The sequence below is a fragment of the Amblyomma maculatum genome, chromosome 8 (genome assembly GCF_055883805.1).
Source record: "Amblyomma maculatum isolate TAMU_Amacu chromosome 8, ASM5588380v1, whole genome shotgun sequence".
In the NCBI taxonomy this organism is placed as follows: Eukaryota; Metazoa; Arthropoda; class Arachnida; order Ixodida; family Ixodidae; genus Amblyomma; species Amblyomma maculatum.
This window is the reverse complement of record NC_139351.1, coordinates 70,965,060-70,980,922: the sequence shown is the minus strand read 5'-3', so window position 1 is coordinate 70,980,922 and position 15,863 is coordinate 70,965,060. Positions and strand designations below refer to the sequence as shown.

At 43.8% G+C, this 15,863-nt stretch overlaps 2 protein-coding genes across 2 annotated transcripts; both read left to right on the top strand.

The window, feature by feature from the left end:
- Positions 1-36: 36 nt before the first annotated feature.
- On the top strand, positions 37-15,599 carry LOC146181435 (nucleoporin NUP35-like). Its single transcript, XM_084576471.1, has 8 exons — positions 37-183; positions 380-462; positions 8,759-8,967; positions 10,614-10,644; positions 11,366-11,429; positions 12,843-12,893; positions 13,522-13,591; positions 15,257-15,599. Exons 1-8 carry the CDS (start codon positions 116-118, stop codon positions 15,560-15,562), a joined length of 882 nt encoding a protein of 293 aa, XP_084432597.1. The 5' UTR covers positions 37-115; the 3' UTR covers positions 15,563-15,599.
- Positions 134-6,703, top strand: LOC146181436 (FGFR1 oncogene partner 2 homolog). The gene is made up of 4 exons (XM_084576472.1): positions 134-183; positions 380-462; positions 5,368-5,728; positions 6,392-6,703. The coding sequence occupies exons 3-4, from the start codon at positions 5,396-5,398 to the stop codon at positions 6,677-6,679; spliced, it is 621 nt and encodes a 206-aa protein (XP_084432598.1). The 5' UTR covers positions 134-183; positions 380-462; positions 5,368-5,395; the 3' UTR covers positions 6,680-6,703.
- Positions 15,600-15,863: the final 264 nt, after the last annotated feature.

Sequence of the window (15,863 nt, the reverse complement as noted above, 5' to 3'; positions counted from 1 at the left end):
TTAACAATAATTTCTGCTTATCAAATTTATTTTACTGAATAAACGTTAGAAGTTACTTGAATTGCAAATAGATTAGGTTTTTTTTTTGTTCAAAAGCCAGCACCAGTCGAAGTCGATGCCATCAAAAGTCAAGTCGCTAATCAAAATTTTCTTCAGGCGGAGCAGGGAGCAGGCAGCGACTGTGTGAGTATTTATTTTCCCTCTTACTTGTGCCTTTGTAGCTAGCGAGGTATCAGTGCGCTATTTCTTTCAAAGTGGTTGTTGTACATCCGAAGCTTGCTGTTTTCTTTTTTTTGTTTTTCTATCACTGTTCGGACGTCGGATTCCGCGCTACTGTGGCCGTTGCTCACCGTTTGAATGCCTTCCCGTGTTTGGACAGGTGTGTGTTTACCACAACGGTGTCGATAGCATCGTTCGAGTCTTCGGCCATGTACGCGGGCACACCGGGAACACCTCATTCAGGTGAGCCTGCCCCCATCATCGGGTTTTACTGCAGCAGCGACTGGAAACAAGCGCTACCTTGGCGCCATTTGTGCTCTGCATCCTCACAATTCGCACGGAAAATCCTCCACGCAAGAGTTCGTTGCCTTGCCAAATGGACATGTGATCACGTATGACGTTGCACGCTATTAACACAATAGAATCATCAAAAAAAAAAAATAATTGTGCTGTTTGTTGCGCCCTTGCGGTTCGTGATATTGTTGAATCTCTCAGACTGCCACAACGTGTCGATTCAGATAATAGCTCCTGAGTTAAGGCAAAAGCAACCTTGCAGCCTCTGGCTCAGGACCCATTTTTGTTTCTTGCACATGCTGCCATGGATCATGAGCTAAAGAGCCATGTACAGTTTATTACAGGCCCACTGTCCACCCTCCGGTCGAAAATATTTTCTTCCCCGTGACTGTGAGACTTCGCCCCTAGAACGCAAGGCCGCAAAATGTTTTTGAAAAGAGTAACTAATAACGCAGTTACAGCCACCGCAATCACCCGATTCTGTCATGCTTCTCTCCTTCCGTTCCCTTGCAAAGGTTTTTCACTCTCCTGCCCGAGGTCGTCTAGCCTCCGCGAGACAAATTCCCCTTCCTCCTCCGCGTTTGGCGGGAGGTAAGGCGTGGCACTCCGCGAGCGCAAAAAAAAAAAAAAAAAAAAAAAAAAAAAAAAAAAAAAAAAAAGAAGAAGAAGAAAAAAACACACACACATATATATATATATATATATATATATATATATGTGAAGGAAAGAAGCCAACAGTCGGCGAGGCCAAGGAAAGCGTTGGGGATGGTACTTTATGTCTCTTTTTTTTTTTTTTAATGTTTTACTTGGATAATCACAGCAATTAGTAATGTAATCTGTTAAGGGGAAAGATAATTAGACACAAAGTAGAAGAAAAAACAACGTGCCGATGGTGGGTCTTCTACTTTGTGTCTAATTATCTTTCTCCTTAACAGATTACATTACTAATTTCTGTGATTATCCAAGTAAAACATTAAAAAAAAAAAAAAAGAGACATAAAGTACCATCCCCAACGCTTTCCTTGGCCTCGCCGACTGTTGGCTTCTTTCCTTCATGTATTATAACGAGCACCCTCATTTCCCCTTGATTGATCTGATATATATATATATAAAAACTCCCGGGTGAGGGAGCGCGCGCCGCTGGATTCATAATGGATTCAGTCTGGCCGCGGCGAGGAAAAAGCGTAGACACCCATCCTCCCGTCAGTCAGCGAGACGGACCAATGGACATCGTTCTCGGGAAGTACGTCATAACTGGCTCGAGGGCCAGCGCAGGACACGGGGAAGCTGGCTTCCCGAAGGAGAGCATGAGAGAGCTTTGATTTGTATTTTCGTTGCTTTGCGGCGCGCGTGTCACTGTAGCATTTTGCACAGACTATCTCCGGTACCTGATCGAAACACTGGGCTCCTTTGCTTAAAAGGTCCTTCCCTGGACAGTGGCCCTTTAATTGCTGAGCGGACCACATCTGGTTAAACTAATTACGTGCAATGTTTTCTCTAGCATAACTCGATACAAAAAGAAGAAAAATATGTAATGTATTTTTTAACCGCTCACACCTAGCGCGCTAGCTTACGTTTCGATAACGGCAAAATGATCCAAGGATATGCCACTACATACACTTCAAATTTTTATTTTTTTTAAGCGACTGTAATAAATTACCAAAAACACATTTTCGGTTGCCCCAGTGTTGATGCATGATGCATTTATTAAAAATTTGAAGAAAATGCATACATGTTCTTGTACTCTGTCCAGTTTCATTTGCTTCATTTCGTAATCTTATGGGATGTAGTTGGTCCTTTTTGTGTGTGTGTGTTCACTCCTGCTTGAAGTCAGGCGACTTGGCAGCATTGTTAAATAAACAAATAAAAGTAAATGTAAGTAATGTGGGATTAGGATCCTTGGGAAAACAGGGGGTGATTTTAATGTTTTGGTTTACACATATGAACCTGATACTTTCCTCTTGTTTACTTAGCTGGGGCATATCAAATACTTGAAAATCATAGCACAGAGCTACGTTGCAAGAATGATGATGGGACTAGTACAGACTGCTAGCTAGGTTTATGCAGATGCTAGCACTATCCTACTAGAATAGTGTACTGGAATAGGCAGTGCAGTGTACCGACATTGACTAAAAGGAAGCATTATCATGTACACCCTTTGTGAAAGTTTAGAGCCAACAGGGCTTGCTCCTATGCCACTAAGTGGAGTTCCTGCTGCCTTTTGGATGGGGCACGACTGCATATCTTACCTTGAGGAAATCTACAACTCGGGGGATAAAAAAAAAAGGGTTGCACCATGCTCTTGACTTATCACTCGAAACGTTATCCTGCTGGGTGAACAGCTTGTCATTCGGCCTATCCGGTGTTTGCATGGTGTAGGTGCTGCGTTGACTGTATTTTTGAACAGCAGTAGCATGTCGTATAGGTGTCGGGGGAACCAGGAAAAGTGCGAGGAAGTTTTTTTAAAAATATTTTTGCTCATTTTTGGTGTTGATAGAAAAATAAAATAGTGTAATAAATTTTTGGCGGAAAGATAATCGGTTAGAAAGTAGAAGACCAAACTACATGCCCCCAGTGGAATCCGAACTCGCGACCTGTGAATATTGCGTGCGGTGCTCTACCAACTGAGCCACAACAGTGGCCATTTTATATTCTAATTTGATGGATACTTTGTTGCATGTTACCTAATCTTGGGAGTGTTCACCAGGGCCACCCGCAAAAGCGGCGGATGTAGCCGATCTTGCATTTCCATTATCGCTTTATGTTGAATGAGCTGTGGTGAATCCAGGCAACGAAAGTCCTGCTTTTACCTTTTTGTATCAAATCAAGTGGCATTTATATGTTCTGGCCACAATGTTGTATCGCCTGTTTGTTTGAACCCCTGTGACTAATAAAAGTTGCTCTAGGCAGAGTGGAAGCTTGGCCAGCATTGAACAGGAGCTACAGGGATGCTCTTCAAGCTTGCACATTGGCTCACATTCATCTGCTGCATCATACTGATGAAAACTGCTTTCTGGTTATTGATGGAGATGTTATGAAAGCAAAGTTGCATAGCCCTCACAATTGTATGTTCTGTGGGAAAGCAGTTTTTCACCAGGTTGGCGCACGGCCTCTAACTAGGGTGGCCTGCATGCACTGGAGTATTGACTCTTGTGTAGCCGTGCCCTTGTGGCACTACACATTGGGGCATCACTATGGTGCATTTTTCAAACACCTTTATCACCTGCTGACTTTGGCCTTGTCGACCATTTATCGTTGGAAGGCACAGATTTTGATCATTCATAGGCCACTACTTGAGCACCTACTGCACCTTCGAAATGTTTGGATGACAAGACACATTGCACTTAGGGCTGTTTCGTAGGCGAATGGAACTTCTGGTAGACCTATGGCATATTGTTGTCTTGAGCCTGCCCCTCAAAACTGCATGTTGACCGTACCTCCTTTTGTGGTTAGCCTAGCAGGTCAGTTCTCATGATGGTGATTCTGGTAGTCAGTCTCCGTACACAAAAAAGTACATCCCTAACTCATGGCATAACGTGTCATGACGGTTAATGGGTTTAAGTGAAAGGGGGAAACAGTTGATGTTAGAGACATGTTCATTATTTTGTTATGCACGAGGCAAGGCCAGATGGCAAGCTTCCCTTTTTATCGCTCTTGATCACATAAAGGGCTTCATTATCAGGAAATAATGGCTAGCGGAGAATATGCCTGGCATTGATTTCAAGTTTGTGGTCCAGAAGAAAATAAGTTCCTGGCAGCAGCACCTGATTTTCCTTCTGTTACTCATGGAGGGTGGTCTCCTCACTGAAGAAAGGGTAGTTCATCCTTTTTCTGTGCCTAAGAAACGGATGTGTCTTCCTGTTCAATAGGCCATGAAAAGATATTTACTAAGACTAGAAATTCTGCACAGCATTCAGTATTCCGACATTTTAAGCTGGCTTCCCTAACACTAACAATATCGGCAGTAAAAATAATGCTCCTTCTTTCCCCCTCAACTCGATGCCCATCGATGTGAAAGAAGAAATAAAAATATGTCGCAACTGGACGTTGCCATGCCCCTTTCCACCCGCATTACTTGAGTGCGTCCAATGAGAGGTTAGACCAAGATGGTCCAGTTCACATCAGTGACGATGGAGCAGCTGATACCTATGGTGAGGTGTCGCCCTGATATGTTGCGAGCAGTTGTGACAAGTGACTTCTAAAATTATTTCTAAATTATAGTGTCCACACAGCTTTAAAAAATTTGACTCAAAGGCTGCCATCTCTCTACCTGGCACAGCAAAAATATCTTTTTAAAGCCCCTTTAATTCGTTGTCATCGTGGATCATGGAACGGGGTAGTGGGTGATAAAAGGATTGCCTCTTTCTTGCTTAGTTTCCTGGCTCGCTGCAGTGGTTGTTTTTTTTTTGAGGGTAACGGGGCAGTGTTCATGAGCCCTTCAAGTATTTTTTGCCCCCTTCCCTCGTTTCCCTTGAATTAGCATGTGCTGCATATTCTGATCGCTCATGGTAACACTTGGTCAGTGGCTGCAGTGTACTTCTGAGAATAAGTTCACAGGTTTGATCATAGTTGTGGCGTCTCTATTTTGATTGAAGCAAAACACTCCAAGTACTTTAAAAAAACCCAGTTAGTTTAGGTCAATTGGCATCCCTCCACTTGCTACTTTGTTGTTAAAGTTAAAAAACCCCAGTTAGTTTAGGTCAATTGGCATCCCTCCACTTGCTACTTTGTTGTTACATTGGATTCCTAGTCTGAACACTAGTTGAAGATGCAAAGACACACTTGAAGGGTTGAGTCTCAATTGCGTAAAGTGGCCCCTTATAGAGCTGCCTGGCTGTGTGTGTGCTACACGCAGGCCTGTGCCAGTGACCTCAGCGGCACAGATGATGAGCACCACCGTGAGCGTGCAGCAGATTCTGGGCGAGGCGCGGCGCCTCGTGGGCCGCCTGCGCGAACAGGACGGCAACGCGGATCGGCTCCTAGCTCAGGCTCAAGCCGTGAGCCAGGGTGTGGAAGCCATGCGCCAATACCATGAAGAGCTGGCCCAGCTGAGCTGTGTGGCGACCACACCGCGGCCACGTGCCGCACTCGTGCTGTCCATTCAGCAAGAGAATCGGCACATGCGCGAGCTCCAGCAGGAGAATCGCGAGCTCGTGGCTGCCCTCAAGGAGCACCAGTCGGCCCTCGAGCTGATCATGGCCAAGTACCGAGAGCAGGCAAGCATGCGCATATGGCGGGGCAGTCTTGTCATTCTCGTAACCTTTGCAACCTGTGCAACAAAATCAAAGTTGAGCTCTGATACTTTGCAGTGTGCACTCTTTTACTATATGCACTAGACTCCTGCATTCAGAAAAGCCATTGAGCACAATGAATTGAAAAAAAATTAGTATGTGCTCTTTCCAGAGGAAGGAAACATGCTCATGGTGTGTGTCACTTTGTGATGAGGTGCAGAGGTAACAATGAGATGGTCGTCTGTACTTCCACAAAAGCTCAGCTGTGCTATTCATCAGATTGCAGGTTCACAGTTTGACTGGGGCTCCCACAGTCCCCCTGCTCTTGCTGCTTTGGTATTGCGGGTCTGAGTAGTGGGCATGATTTTGTTTGTTGGGTCAGGTTCAGCATTAGTCTCAAGATTTGCCACACATGTAGAGCTGCTCGGTATATCGGTATAGCTTCCTGAAAGGCTACATTCAAGTAGCAGGATTTCGTCATAGAACTGACAGCATTCTTTTCCATTTTGAGGTTAGAAGGCAGGGAGTCTGTATTTCTTTGAGACAGGTTTTCAATGAGGAAGGCAGAAATTAACAGTGTGTTACAGATTGTTGTCATTTGTCCAAGCTGCTGGTTGCAAAGGTGTGGTGTGTGTGGGTGTCACGTAGGTGGCGCGACTGGGTTCAGTGCGTCAGGCTGAGGAGCGCCTTGGGGAAGGCTCCCGCGACTGCCATCATCTGGCCGACAAGGTGTGCGAGATGGCCGAGGTGATGCGACGTGCTGCTGAGATCGATGAGGCTAATGGTGCCCGCCAGACAGAGACCCTTGTGCGTCTGTCCACTGAGAACGCCGTATTGAGGCAGCTGCTTGACATTGGTCGACGTGCGGGCTCTGCAGGTCTTGCTGACTGTGAGGTGCAGACTGATCCTGCTAGCACTATTCCCAATGCAGAATAAAGTGTGTGCTTTACTTGTGACAAATTGTGTTGTTTTGCTTCTTTCTGTGCACTCAACCTGCACATGCATATGGAAAATGTATGTGCAAATAGTTTCTGTTTACTGTTGAGGTGGTTTCTTTCCGGGTGAAGTACGCACATATTGGGCCAGCAGCTGTCTTGCAGACTAGCATGACGTGTGCGTGTCAACGTATGTGATCACATGTTCATTTGGCAAGCGTCTCAAACCGGTGTGACTGTGAGTGCTAGATGCTGCTGCGAGGAACTTGTGCATCTGAGCAGTTGTCTGACATTGCAGTTATCTGCTCAGGATAAAGCAGGTGCCGCTGAAAAACATGGTGCTGTCCTTTTTACGAAAAGCTTAGAGCTGGTACGCAGCAATATCACGAGACACAGAAAGGTCTGTATTGATGCTTTCACATTTGTGCCTTACGCTTATCCTTGGGTGCTTCCAGTAGCAACATTTGGTTGTAATCATGTCTCTCATCTAATTATTGAGAAAAAAGAATTGTAAGGCTGAGTTAATTGCCATGTTTGCTCACTGAACTATGTAAATTGGCTGTATTTGTTTGCATAAGTTAAATTGCAAACACGATATCAGATGTTCTAAACAGTATGACAGTAACTGTAGTCGGATAGAGCTCTAGAAAAAAGTCTCTTTCACCCTTTGAGCGACCCTCAGCGAAAAGGACCTTCATGGCATCAACCGATTCTCACAACATTGTGGATAATCCCCGTGGATCTTCTGGCATGACACTGCAGGGTGCGGTAGATGAAACATTGTTCACCATGGCTAAATCAGATTAACCACGGTTTCATGAAAATCATTTGGCGTGAGCAGCATGGTGTATCCATCATATCTGCTGACTTGAGTATGGCAGTCATAAGTTATTGCTTTGATGTAAAAAAAATGCCCACTGATGCAGCATGGTTTTTTATTTTATTTTTCAGTTTATGTCAATGTAAACTTCTGGAAACTGAAACATGGGAAGGTAATTTAACCTTTCAGTTCCCAGGCGCTGAAAAACATGCGGATAAATGTTAAGAGCTTGCAGGAAGTCATCATTGATGGCCCTTTTAAGGCAGAAAATTCTCAGAAAATTCGCAATTCTCATTTTATGAAGAGCGAGGCTTCTAATGCTATCGTTTTGGAATAGCACGACTGCTGGACCACCCACATAGAGGTGACAAGGGGATGTAAATTATGGTTTATTTAGTTTAAAATTTAATGACACATTTTCACATGGACATGGCAGTAAAGCTATTTAGACATTGCTTTCACTAATCGGCTTGCCTATAGGCTAAACTAGGACTTGTTGAAGGGGTCCTGGCTGCAGTGAAGAGTCTTGCGTCTTGTTTTTATTAGCAAATAACAGTGCAAGCATCACATGGTGACACTTTCCTCGCAGTCGATCTCCAGAGTCAGGTATATTTGTGCTTAAGGACATATTCCACGTGTCCAGTCTACTTAAAGCAGATTGCATTGGTTTCACAGCTACTTCATCTGTCCTTTTGTCTTGATGAAAAGTAACACAAAAACAGCATGATGGACATCACAAGAAACCGAACTGGAATGATGTGCCGATGCCAGGCATGAGTAACTTGCATATGACTACAATTTTGACGCAGCGTGACATTTATTATGAGCTTAATGAGCAATTTGACTACCTCGGACCCAGAAGTCTAATTCCATAGCCACTGAGGCACAAGGAAATGATAGGAGTGTTTGATTACAATGCCACGGGCCACTGACGAGCAGACTGATGTGGTGCTCAAATATACATTTCATCAGGCTGGCCTATGTTCACAAGAAACTGAGGAACTTGGTGGCAACGATAGCAACAAGTGAGCTTGGTGGTTGTGGAAAGACGATGTTCATCGCAAGCTGTGTGGCAACAGCAGGTAGTGGTTATGACATTTCACGATTACTCTGGCTCCTACCTGCCTAGCCAACAAAAGGTGGACCCTTGCAGCGCCAGTGATAAAGCGTAAAAGTAAAGATCAGAAGCAAATACGATTTGAGGCAGACTTCATTGGCCACATTTTTGAGCATTGCCCCGTGTGGGTCACCTTTGTGCAGGGGGCACATTTGGTGGCACCAGTGCTGGCTGTCTGCCTAATATCCTAACGGGGCCGCCATCTGATGCCCGGAGCCCGGCATCTGATTGGCTGACAGCATTGAGCCCCCGAACAGATGGGACGCCCAATACAACTCGGCAACAGGCGGCGACTCCACTGTCGGGACCACCCAGACAGAGCCTCTTTTCAGAACCCCTGTCCTGTACATTGGTATGCATCTCTCACTTGCTTTTTGCCTGCAATCTTGCAAATGCAGTTAGACCCCAGTGAAACAAAATGGACTGCAATGAACGTTAAGTAAAAAAAATCTTCACGCTAAGAGTGGAATGTGATATTGTCACAAGGAATGTTGCTGCAGTAAGTTTCTTTCATTGCAGCACGACATGCTCTCTGTAGCCTTTAATTTTTGTTCAGCACTTGTAGGAGGTGATGGGTCCAACCTACCATCGCTGCTCTCGGCACCTGCAAACTTGGCCGGGTCAATTGGTCTTGTGGTGCTGCACACCACGCCGACCAGTCACTGTTAGGGCCTGGTTGCTTGCCAACTTCCACCTACAGAGCAGCTGCGCGTTGTATGAAATCACTTTTTAAAGGATGGCGGGTTTTTCTTTTATTGGAGCTCCAATGCTTTTGCTTTAATAGATTGATTTGATAGTGGCAGGTGGCTTTTGGCAGGTGGTTTTGTGATGCCACCTCTTGAAGGACGCCAAGAAGGACGCCAGGCATAATAGTCTTGGAAAGTTTTACGAAAAACTATTTAATACCTTGATTTAAGATAGCAATACTTTTCAAGTAGTTGCAACAGAACACCATTTTTTTTCAGGCACAAGAAATAAGTGGTTATTTTGAGCTGGTCTGCAGCAGCTTTGTGTGCTTGCAGTGCAGTGCAACACTGCATCGCACAGGTTGCAAACAGAATTGCAACCTGTGCAATGCTGTTTGACGCTGACTGAATCGTGCGGTTAATAACAAGATTTTTTGGCCTAATTTTGTACATGGCCACTGAGCCACCTGAGAGGGTTAGCCATTGTTTATTCATTGTTAGTCATTGTTTCAAGTGTGTCCTGCAGAGACTTGATTGGGGATCACAAACATGTGGGTTCGATCCTGGCCATGACGGCCACATTTTGATTCGTGTGAAATGCACGGTGCCCATGTACTGTGCAATTTCAGGGTATATTGGAGAACCGTATAAGAGCAAAATTATCTGGAGCCCTCCACTGTGATGTCTTACCTAGCTGATGTTGTTTTAGGACATTAAGCTCTCTAAACCTAACTCGCCTCAGGTGCACCCCTCATGGTGTGTGACACATAGCAGCATAATTGTAGCATCAACAATCAAGTTGTACGTGTACATATGGCTTCTGTCAAGGCACTGCGTTTTGCACAGAATCTGCTGTTGAAATGAATGTGATGCACATGAAGGGATCATGAATGAAAGTGAATGAAAGAAGAAAGTAAATTTCAAAATTGCATACAAGTGATGCTCGAAGACTGGTTGAAGAATGTCTTGTAACCTGTTCAGAGCAGTACTTGTACAGCCTTTGAGCCATCTAGTGGCGCTGATTTAGCATTAGTGGAGGTCCTTCCCATTGAAGAGGGTAGGACAAAAATTCTTGTTACTGTCTAGAGATTCGGAACACTGGGAATGCATTGCAAGCCGTACGAAGTGGCTTAGAAGCACACCCCCCTTGGGCTCTACACTTTTGACAAAGTCTCTACCTCCAGCTAAGGGCACTGTTAATGTGATAACATTTCTTTTTTTGGTGGAAAATAAACTTGGCAGTGGTGGTGCTGTCATAACTGCACATACATTTACTTGGCTACAAACAGGCTTCCCCTTTTTTTCTTTCCAGGCACAGGACAGCTGGTGTCAGGACTCTCCAAGTGAGTGCCACACATTTTGCTCTACCGTGCGCTGCTTTCTTTTAATGAATTTTTTCAGGCGTTTGTCGGTGACCAGTTTATCTATGGTGTACACGTGTACTTCATTTGTGTCCTAAGCACTTGTAGCATCAGGAACAGGTGCCTGAGCTCAGCACCACTGCTACTGTTCAGGCACATGCATATTGGAAACGTGGAAGCATCTGTAATTCAGCTGTCTTACCCTTGTGAAGTCTGTTGTAAACAACAGAGCACTAAGAGCACAGGAAGTTGGTTGAGTTGGGGCATTGTAACAATGTACAAGTGCACACGAGCATGGACAAGAAAGACGGGGACAGCACACGCGCTGACTTTCAACTGATCAATTACTGACGCAATTCCACATTAAATACACCTACCATCATGCTGTCATGTGACAGAAATGCCGACATCATGTGGCCACACACAAAAACTAATTCTTTGGTTGTCAGTGAAACGGGGTTTGTTGACGCAGGATGAACCTGCTTTGCTAATCAAATTGGCCTCGAACACTGCTCACTCATACCTCTCGGTTTTTTGTCATTGGGCAAGGTTTTCTTTTTTTTCTTCTGCCTAGCTGTTTTTTAATGTCTTTGCTGTTAGTTGTTTTCCTACAGGTGTTTTAGGAATATGCTTTTGACTGCAGTGTGTGCGGTGCGTACCGTCAGGCTTGGTGTTCACGTGAGCTGTCATTTTTGTCTCTCAGGCGTGCTGCAGGAATCTGGCAACCTCAATATTTCTGGACAGGTGGACACACTCTTCAGCCCAAGGTAAGTGCTACTCTTTTCCCCTCACTAGTGGACATTTCAGAGTGGATGCCAAACGCTAGCTTGCCTTTTAATCCTATGAATAAGAGCTCAGACTAAACCATGGTACTTTCATATTTTCTATGACATCATGGTTACCATGGGGTCGGCACACTGGATTGGTTGTTTTCTATCTTTTAAGCTTGGTGCTTCAGCCGATGGAATGCTTCTACGTTGCAGCAGGCATTGACTGAAGCACCGCAATGCCTTTCTGCTGTCATGTTTTGTTGAAAACTGTCGGTCATTAGACTTCGTGGTGCAAATTAGTCTTAGAATTCAAATGGGAAGAAAAGAAAAAGTTTAGCTCTTCAGTATGAGTTGGCGCAGTGTGTGGGCCTTATCTTTAAGATGTTAGTTGTTTAGCGTCAGAAATGAGAAAGTGAAGCCAAATGCCAGTGGAAAAAGCTTCAGAATCTTCGAAGAATTTGCTCAGAAACCGTCAGAGCTCATTGGCACTTTTTGTAGTGCAATCTGGATCTTGTATGGCCTGTCTGTGGAGAGAAGTTGGATTCGATCGTACCAGAAGTGAAGCAAGAGCTCAGTTGTCTTGGGACCAAGTACACTAGCTAAACTCAAAGCAGTTAACCCCTCTGTAACCAGTATTACGAGGGTTGTGGGTTTAAAATGGGCATGGAAAGAAATGTTGCGCATGAAAGGAAAATAATTACTATACTGAGAAATGTGCTGATTTAATTATTTGTACCTTCCACAAGGATTTCGGTAATTTCAGTACCCAGCTGCTGTGTCCATGTGATGCCAGCTTCGTTTTGGAGGAAGTGAATTGTAAAAGCCCCCCATTTAGTTTAGTGCTGGTATGTGGGGTATGAAAGCGAAGTGCAATAGCCAGTATGTGGGGACTGGCATCTCAAAGTGGCTCAGCTCACGTTCTTTAACGTGCACCGACATTGCACAGCGCGTGGGTACCTTTTGCTTTTTGCCGCCATTGAAACGTGGCTTTTGCCATGCGAAGCCAGTGCATGTCAAGTAATCCTGCACCAAAATCAATCCAGTGAGCTCCAGTGCAGCGGCCCTTATAGCCAACATACAGTAATATATACTGTAGGTTATCATTAACTCTGCGTACAGTTAGGTTTATAATTCACTAAGCTTCTTTTAGTTGTTCATTATCATATGCCTATATAGGCGTTACAATGAGCCAGCAGAATGGTATACATTTGCCCACGGTCATGACCTCACAAAGGAGTGCTAACTCATGCAGCGAGGTAGACATTCATATATGTAAAGCAGATAGGCCTAACTTGCTGTGGTCTACAGAGCACAGTGGTTTCCTGCCGTCTTATTTCTCTTCAAGACTATTGTCAGGACCTTGTTCTTTCATCTATATGAGCAACGACATTTCACTTTTGCTTTTTACAGTGAAAGGTCATCACTTTCCTCTTTGGACGGCACGTGGGTCACAGTTTTTGGGTACGTATACAGCCAGCCTCTATATGTATTTGCTTTTATCTTTCTTATTATATGTACTGAAGGTGATGCAAAAGGGAACCTGGATGCATAAGGCTCCAAAGTATTTTAGAACCACGGTTTTTCTGGTTTTTTTTTTTTGTCCTTGTCTTTGTGTATACTTTATGTCCTTGCCGACATTGCCATCTTCAAAGTTTCTATGAACCAGGGTAATTTTTGTTGGAAAATTTTCCTGGAGCTTCAGTTCTTCACACATTGTGCATACTTAAGGTTTTTTTTTTTATTATTTCATGCATATTTGCATGTGCATAAGACTGGGAGAGGTTCTTTTTGTTAGTTTATGAGACGAAACATTTCTGTCCAGTGGTATTTACTAGGCTTTAATGTGACTTGATATTGAGATACATATATGGGCCTGTAGAGCTCAGTTTGAGAATGGTACGTTTGATGTATTCCTGCTGGCACATGCAAGAAAGTGGTCTTGAGCTAATGATCTTTCTGTAGATACGCACTGTTGTGTTGCGATACGTACTGCAATGACATGGTGCTAACTCACGACTTAGTGTTTTCTCATTGTGCTAGCTGTTTTTGTGGTACCAAAAACAGCGCTAATTGAGTATCTTCACCCTAGGTATCTACCTGCCCACAGCTCGTACATTCTACAGCAGTTCTCTCAGTACGGCACAATCGTCAAATACAAGGTGAGCGCTTGGGGTGAAATTCAAGGAGATGGTATTCATTCTGTGAGTGAAAACAAACGGCTGAGGTTCAGATGGTTTTTGTTGCTGGAAAGCTTTGCAGAATGCAGTCAATGTTAATCAGTTCGTCTTAACTTTCCATGTGTGCATGCAGTACATCTTTTCACGCATACCCGAAGTTTCCCTCGCACGGACATACCATTATTAGAAAAGTAACTTGCTCTATGAAACAACAGGAAGCAAATGCACTTCTCCATACTGAGAGGCACGAAGAACTGCATGAAATATTACAAGAAAGACTTGTTAAACTGTAATGTCATGTCCATGTTGTGACAAGTATTCTTTTACATCATATGTCACAGGAACAGGTTGCAACATTTTCTTGTAATAAGTATGTTGCAATGTGTCCGTCACATTTATTGGGGTCAGTTTACTAGCCGATCCATACCAGAAATACTGTTTGTTTTTTTTTTTTTTTTTTTTTTTTTCAGCTAGCCTTGTAAACATTTGAAACCACACAAACAAAAACAGAATTCTTGTTGTTGCTGTGCATTGATTTTTGTTCTGTTTTGAAATTGTGCTTTTTGTTTTGCCTCATAATTTTGCCTTGGTCTGGTTGCTGATTTCTCTCGGCTGAAACGACTGGGGAATTTGTGTTGTTGTCATCTCATTGAGACTCAAATATGTTAGCCATGGTGCCCTTTCGCAAATCTGTTCTCGCTCGATTAAATATCAGACCTTCGGGATCAAAGTGGGAGAGTACAGCAGAGGCATACAAATATCGTAGTTTCTTGCGTGCTGTTTGTCCCTTACTTATGAGGGTAAATACACCTCGGATCTGACCCTTTCGTGCCCAGTCACCATTTCAATCCACAACATTACATTTTGCCACCTAAACAGCACATCCAGGCATCAGGAAAGCCAATTTTTTAGTCCTCTAGCAAAAAAAAAAAAGAAAGAAAAGAAAGAAAAAAGAACAGAAAAAAAAAGCAACAATTATTTGAAAACTTTTAAATTAGTTTGAATCTGGAATGTTATTCTAAACACTAGGATTTATGAAGTCTACACTAAAGGGATTGTGGAATTTTTAAATATTTCTAAGGTGCATGTGGTGCATGAAATCAAGGGGAAAAAAAGATGGATATTATTACTGGTGGGAAAAATTTGCAGCTAGAAAACAGCAGAGGATGTAGTGCTATATTTTTTACTGCATTAGCTAGGTGGCATATGAAAGGGCCGTATTTGCAGTATGAAGGAGGCTACATTCAGCTGCTAGTTTGGAATGTGTACAATAAAGTTTCTCAGAGAATTCGCATCTAATGTACTGTACTAATATGTAGGTATAAAAGAGATGAACACCAAATGAAAATGAACCTAATGCATTTATTACTGTTGAGCACTAGAGGTCCTCATATGCTCTGCGGAAAAGCCATAAATGTCTGGACCGACAGTCAAGACAGACGACTGTTGATCCACTGAGAGGTCATTGAGGGGCTCTTTGGTCTGATGGGAAATGCACCTGCAGGTCAAGGTCTCATTCGCTGTGTTGAAGCACTGAATGCACTTTGTCTGCAGTGTCAAAGATCTTGAGAGTACTGTTAAAAACAAAAACGAAAATGTTATTGCAAGAGCAATCGTTCGATGTCCTTTGTTTGCTTAAATGTACAGGTGAGCTCTGAGGGCAACTGGATGTACCTCCGCTACCAGTCCCAGCTACAGGCAAAGAAGGCCCTGAGCAAGAATGGAAAGGTGTTTGGGGCGCACACCATGGTGGGTGTGAAGCCCGGTGGACCACTTGACGAGCCATGCGACATGTCAAACAACGAGAACACGTGCAAATTCCAGGCCCGTCCTCTAGTGCAGGCGTACCGGGCCTCAGCCAGTGGCCGACAAGTGACCCTACCCGAACCGCCCGCGCTACATCACGACACCACAATGATCTCGCGAGCACTAGAATATGTGTTTGGTTGGTAGTGCCGCGTGTTATTCTACGAGTGTCGTTTTTATCTGTTTAAATAAAATCGCAACCTTCGCATTTTCCTTATTTTTTGCACTTTCTTTTCATTGGTACATACTGCTGGCAGGAACCTAGTAAATGGGGGACCAAACTGCGTACCCTGAAATTTCAGAGTGTCAACTGATAGTCAGGGTGGGATGTTATAAGGGGGAGCATAGTAACTGAGGCCCTTAATGGTTTACCGGTTATATGCTTGTTGCAACTGCTTGCTTATTACTGCGTAAAACTGTCCTGAATGTGGAAAAGGAATTAATCTAA

Bases quoted from the DNA above. Each gene is read 5' to 3' on its own strand.
- LOC146181436 (XM_084576472.1), top strand. From the start codon at position 5,396: ATGATGAGCACCACCGTGAGCGTGCAGCAGATTCTGGGCGAGGCGCGG. The intron at 5,729-6,391 runs GCAAGCATGCGC...GGTGTCACGTAG, and splicing joins TGGCCAAGTACCGAGAGCAG to GTGGCGCGACTGGGTTCAGT.
- LOC146181435 (XM_084576471.1), top strand. From the start codon at position 116: ATGCCATCAAAAGTCAAGTCGCTAATCAAAATTTTCTTCAGGCGGAGC. The intron at 8,968-10,613 runs GTATGCATCTCT...TTTTCTTTCCAG, and splicing joins AACCCCTGTCCTGTACATTG to GCACAGGACAGCTGGTGTCA. The intron at 11,430-12,842 runs GTAAGTGCTACT...TGCTTTTTACAG, and splicing joins GACACACTCTTCAGCCCAAG to TGAAAGGTCATCACTTTCCT.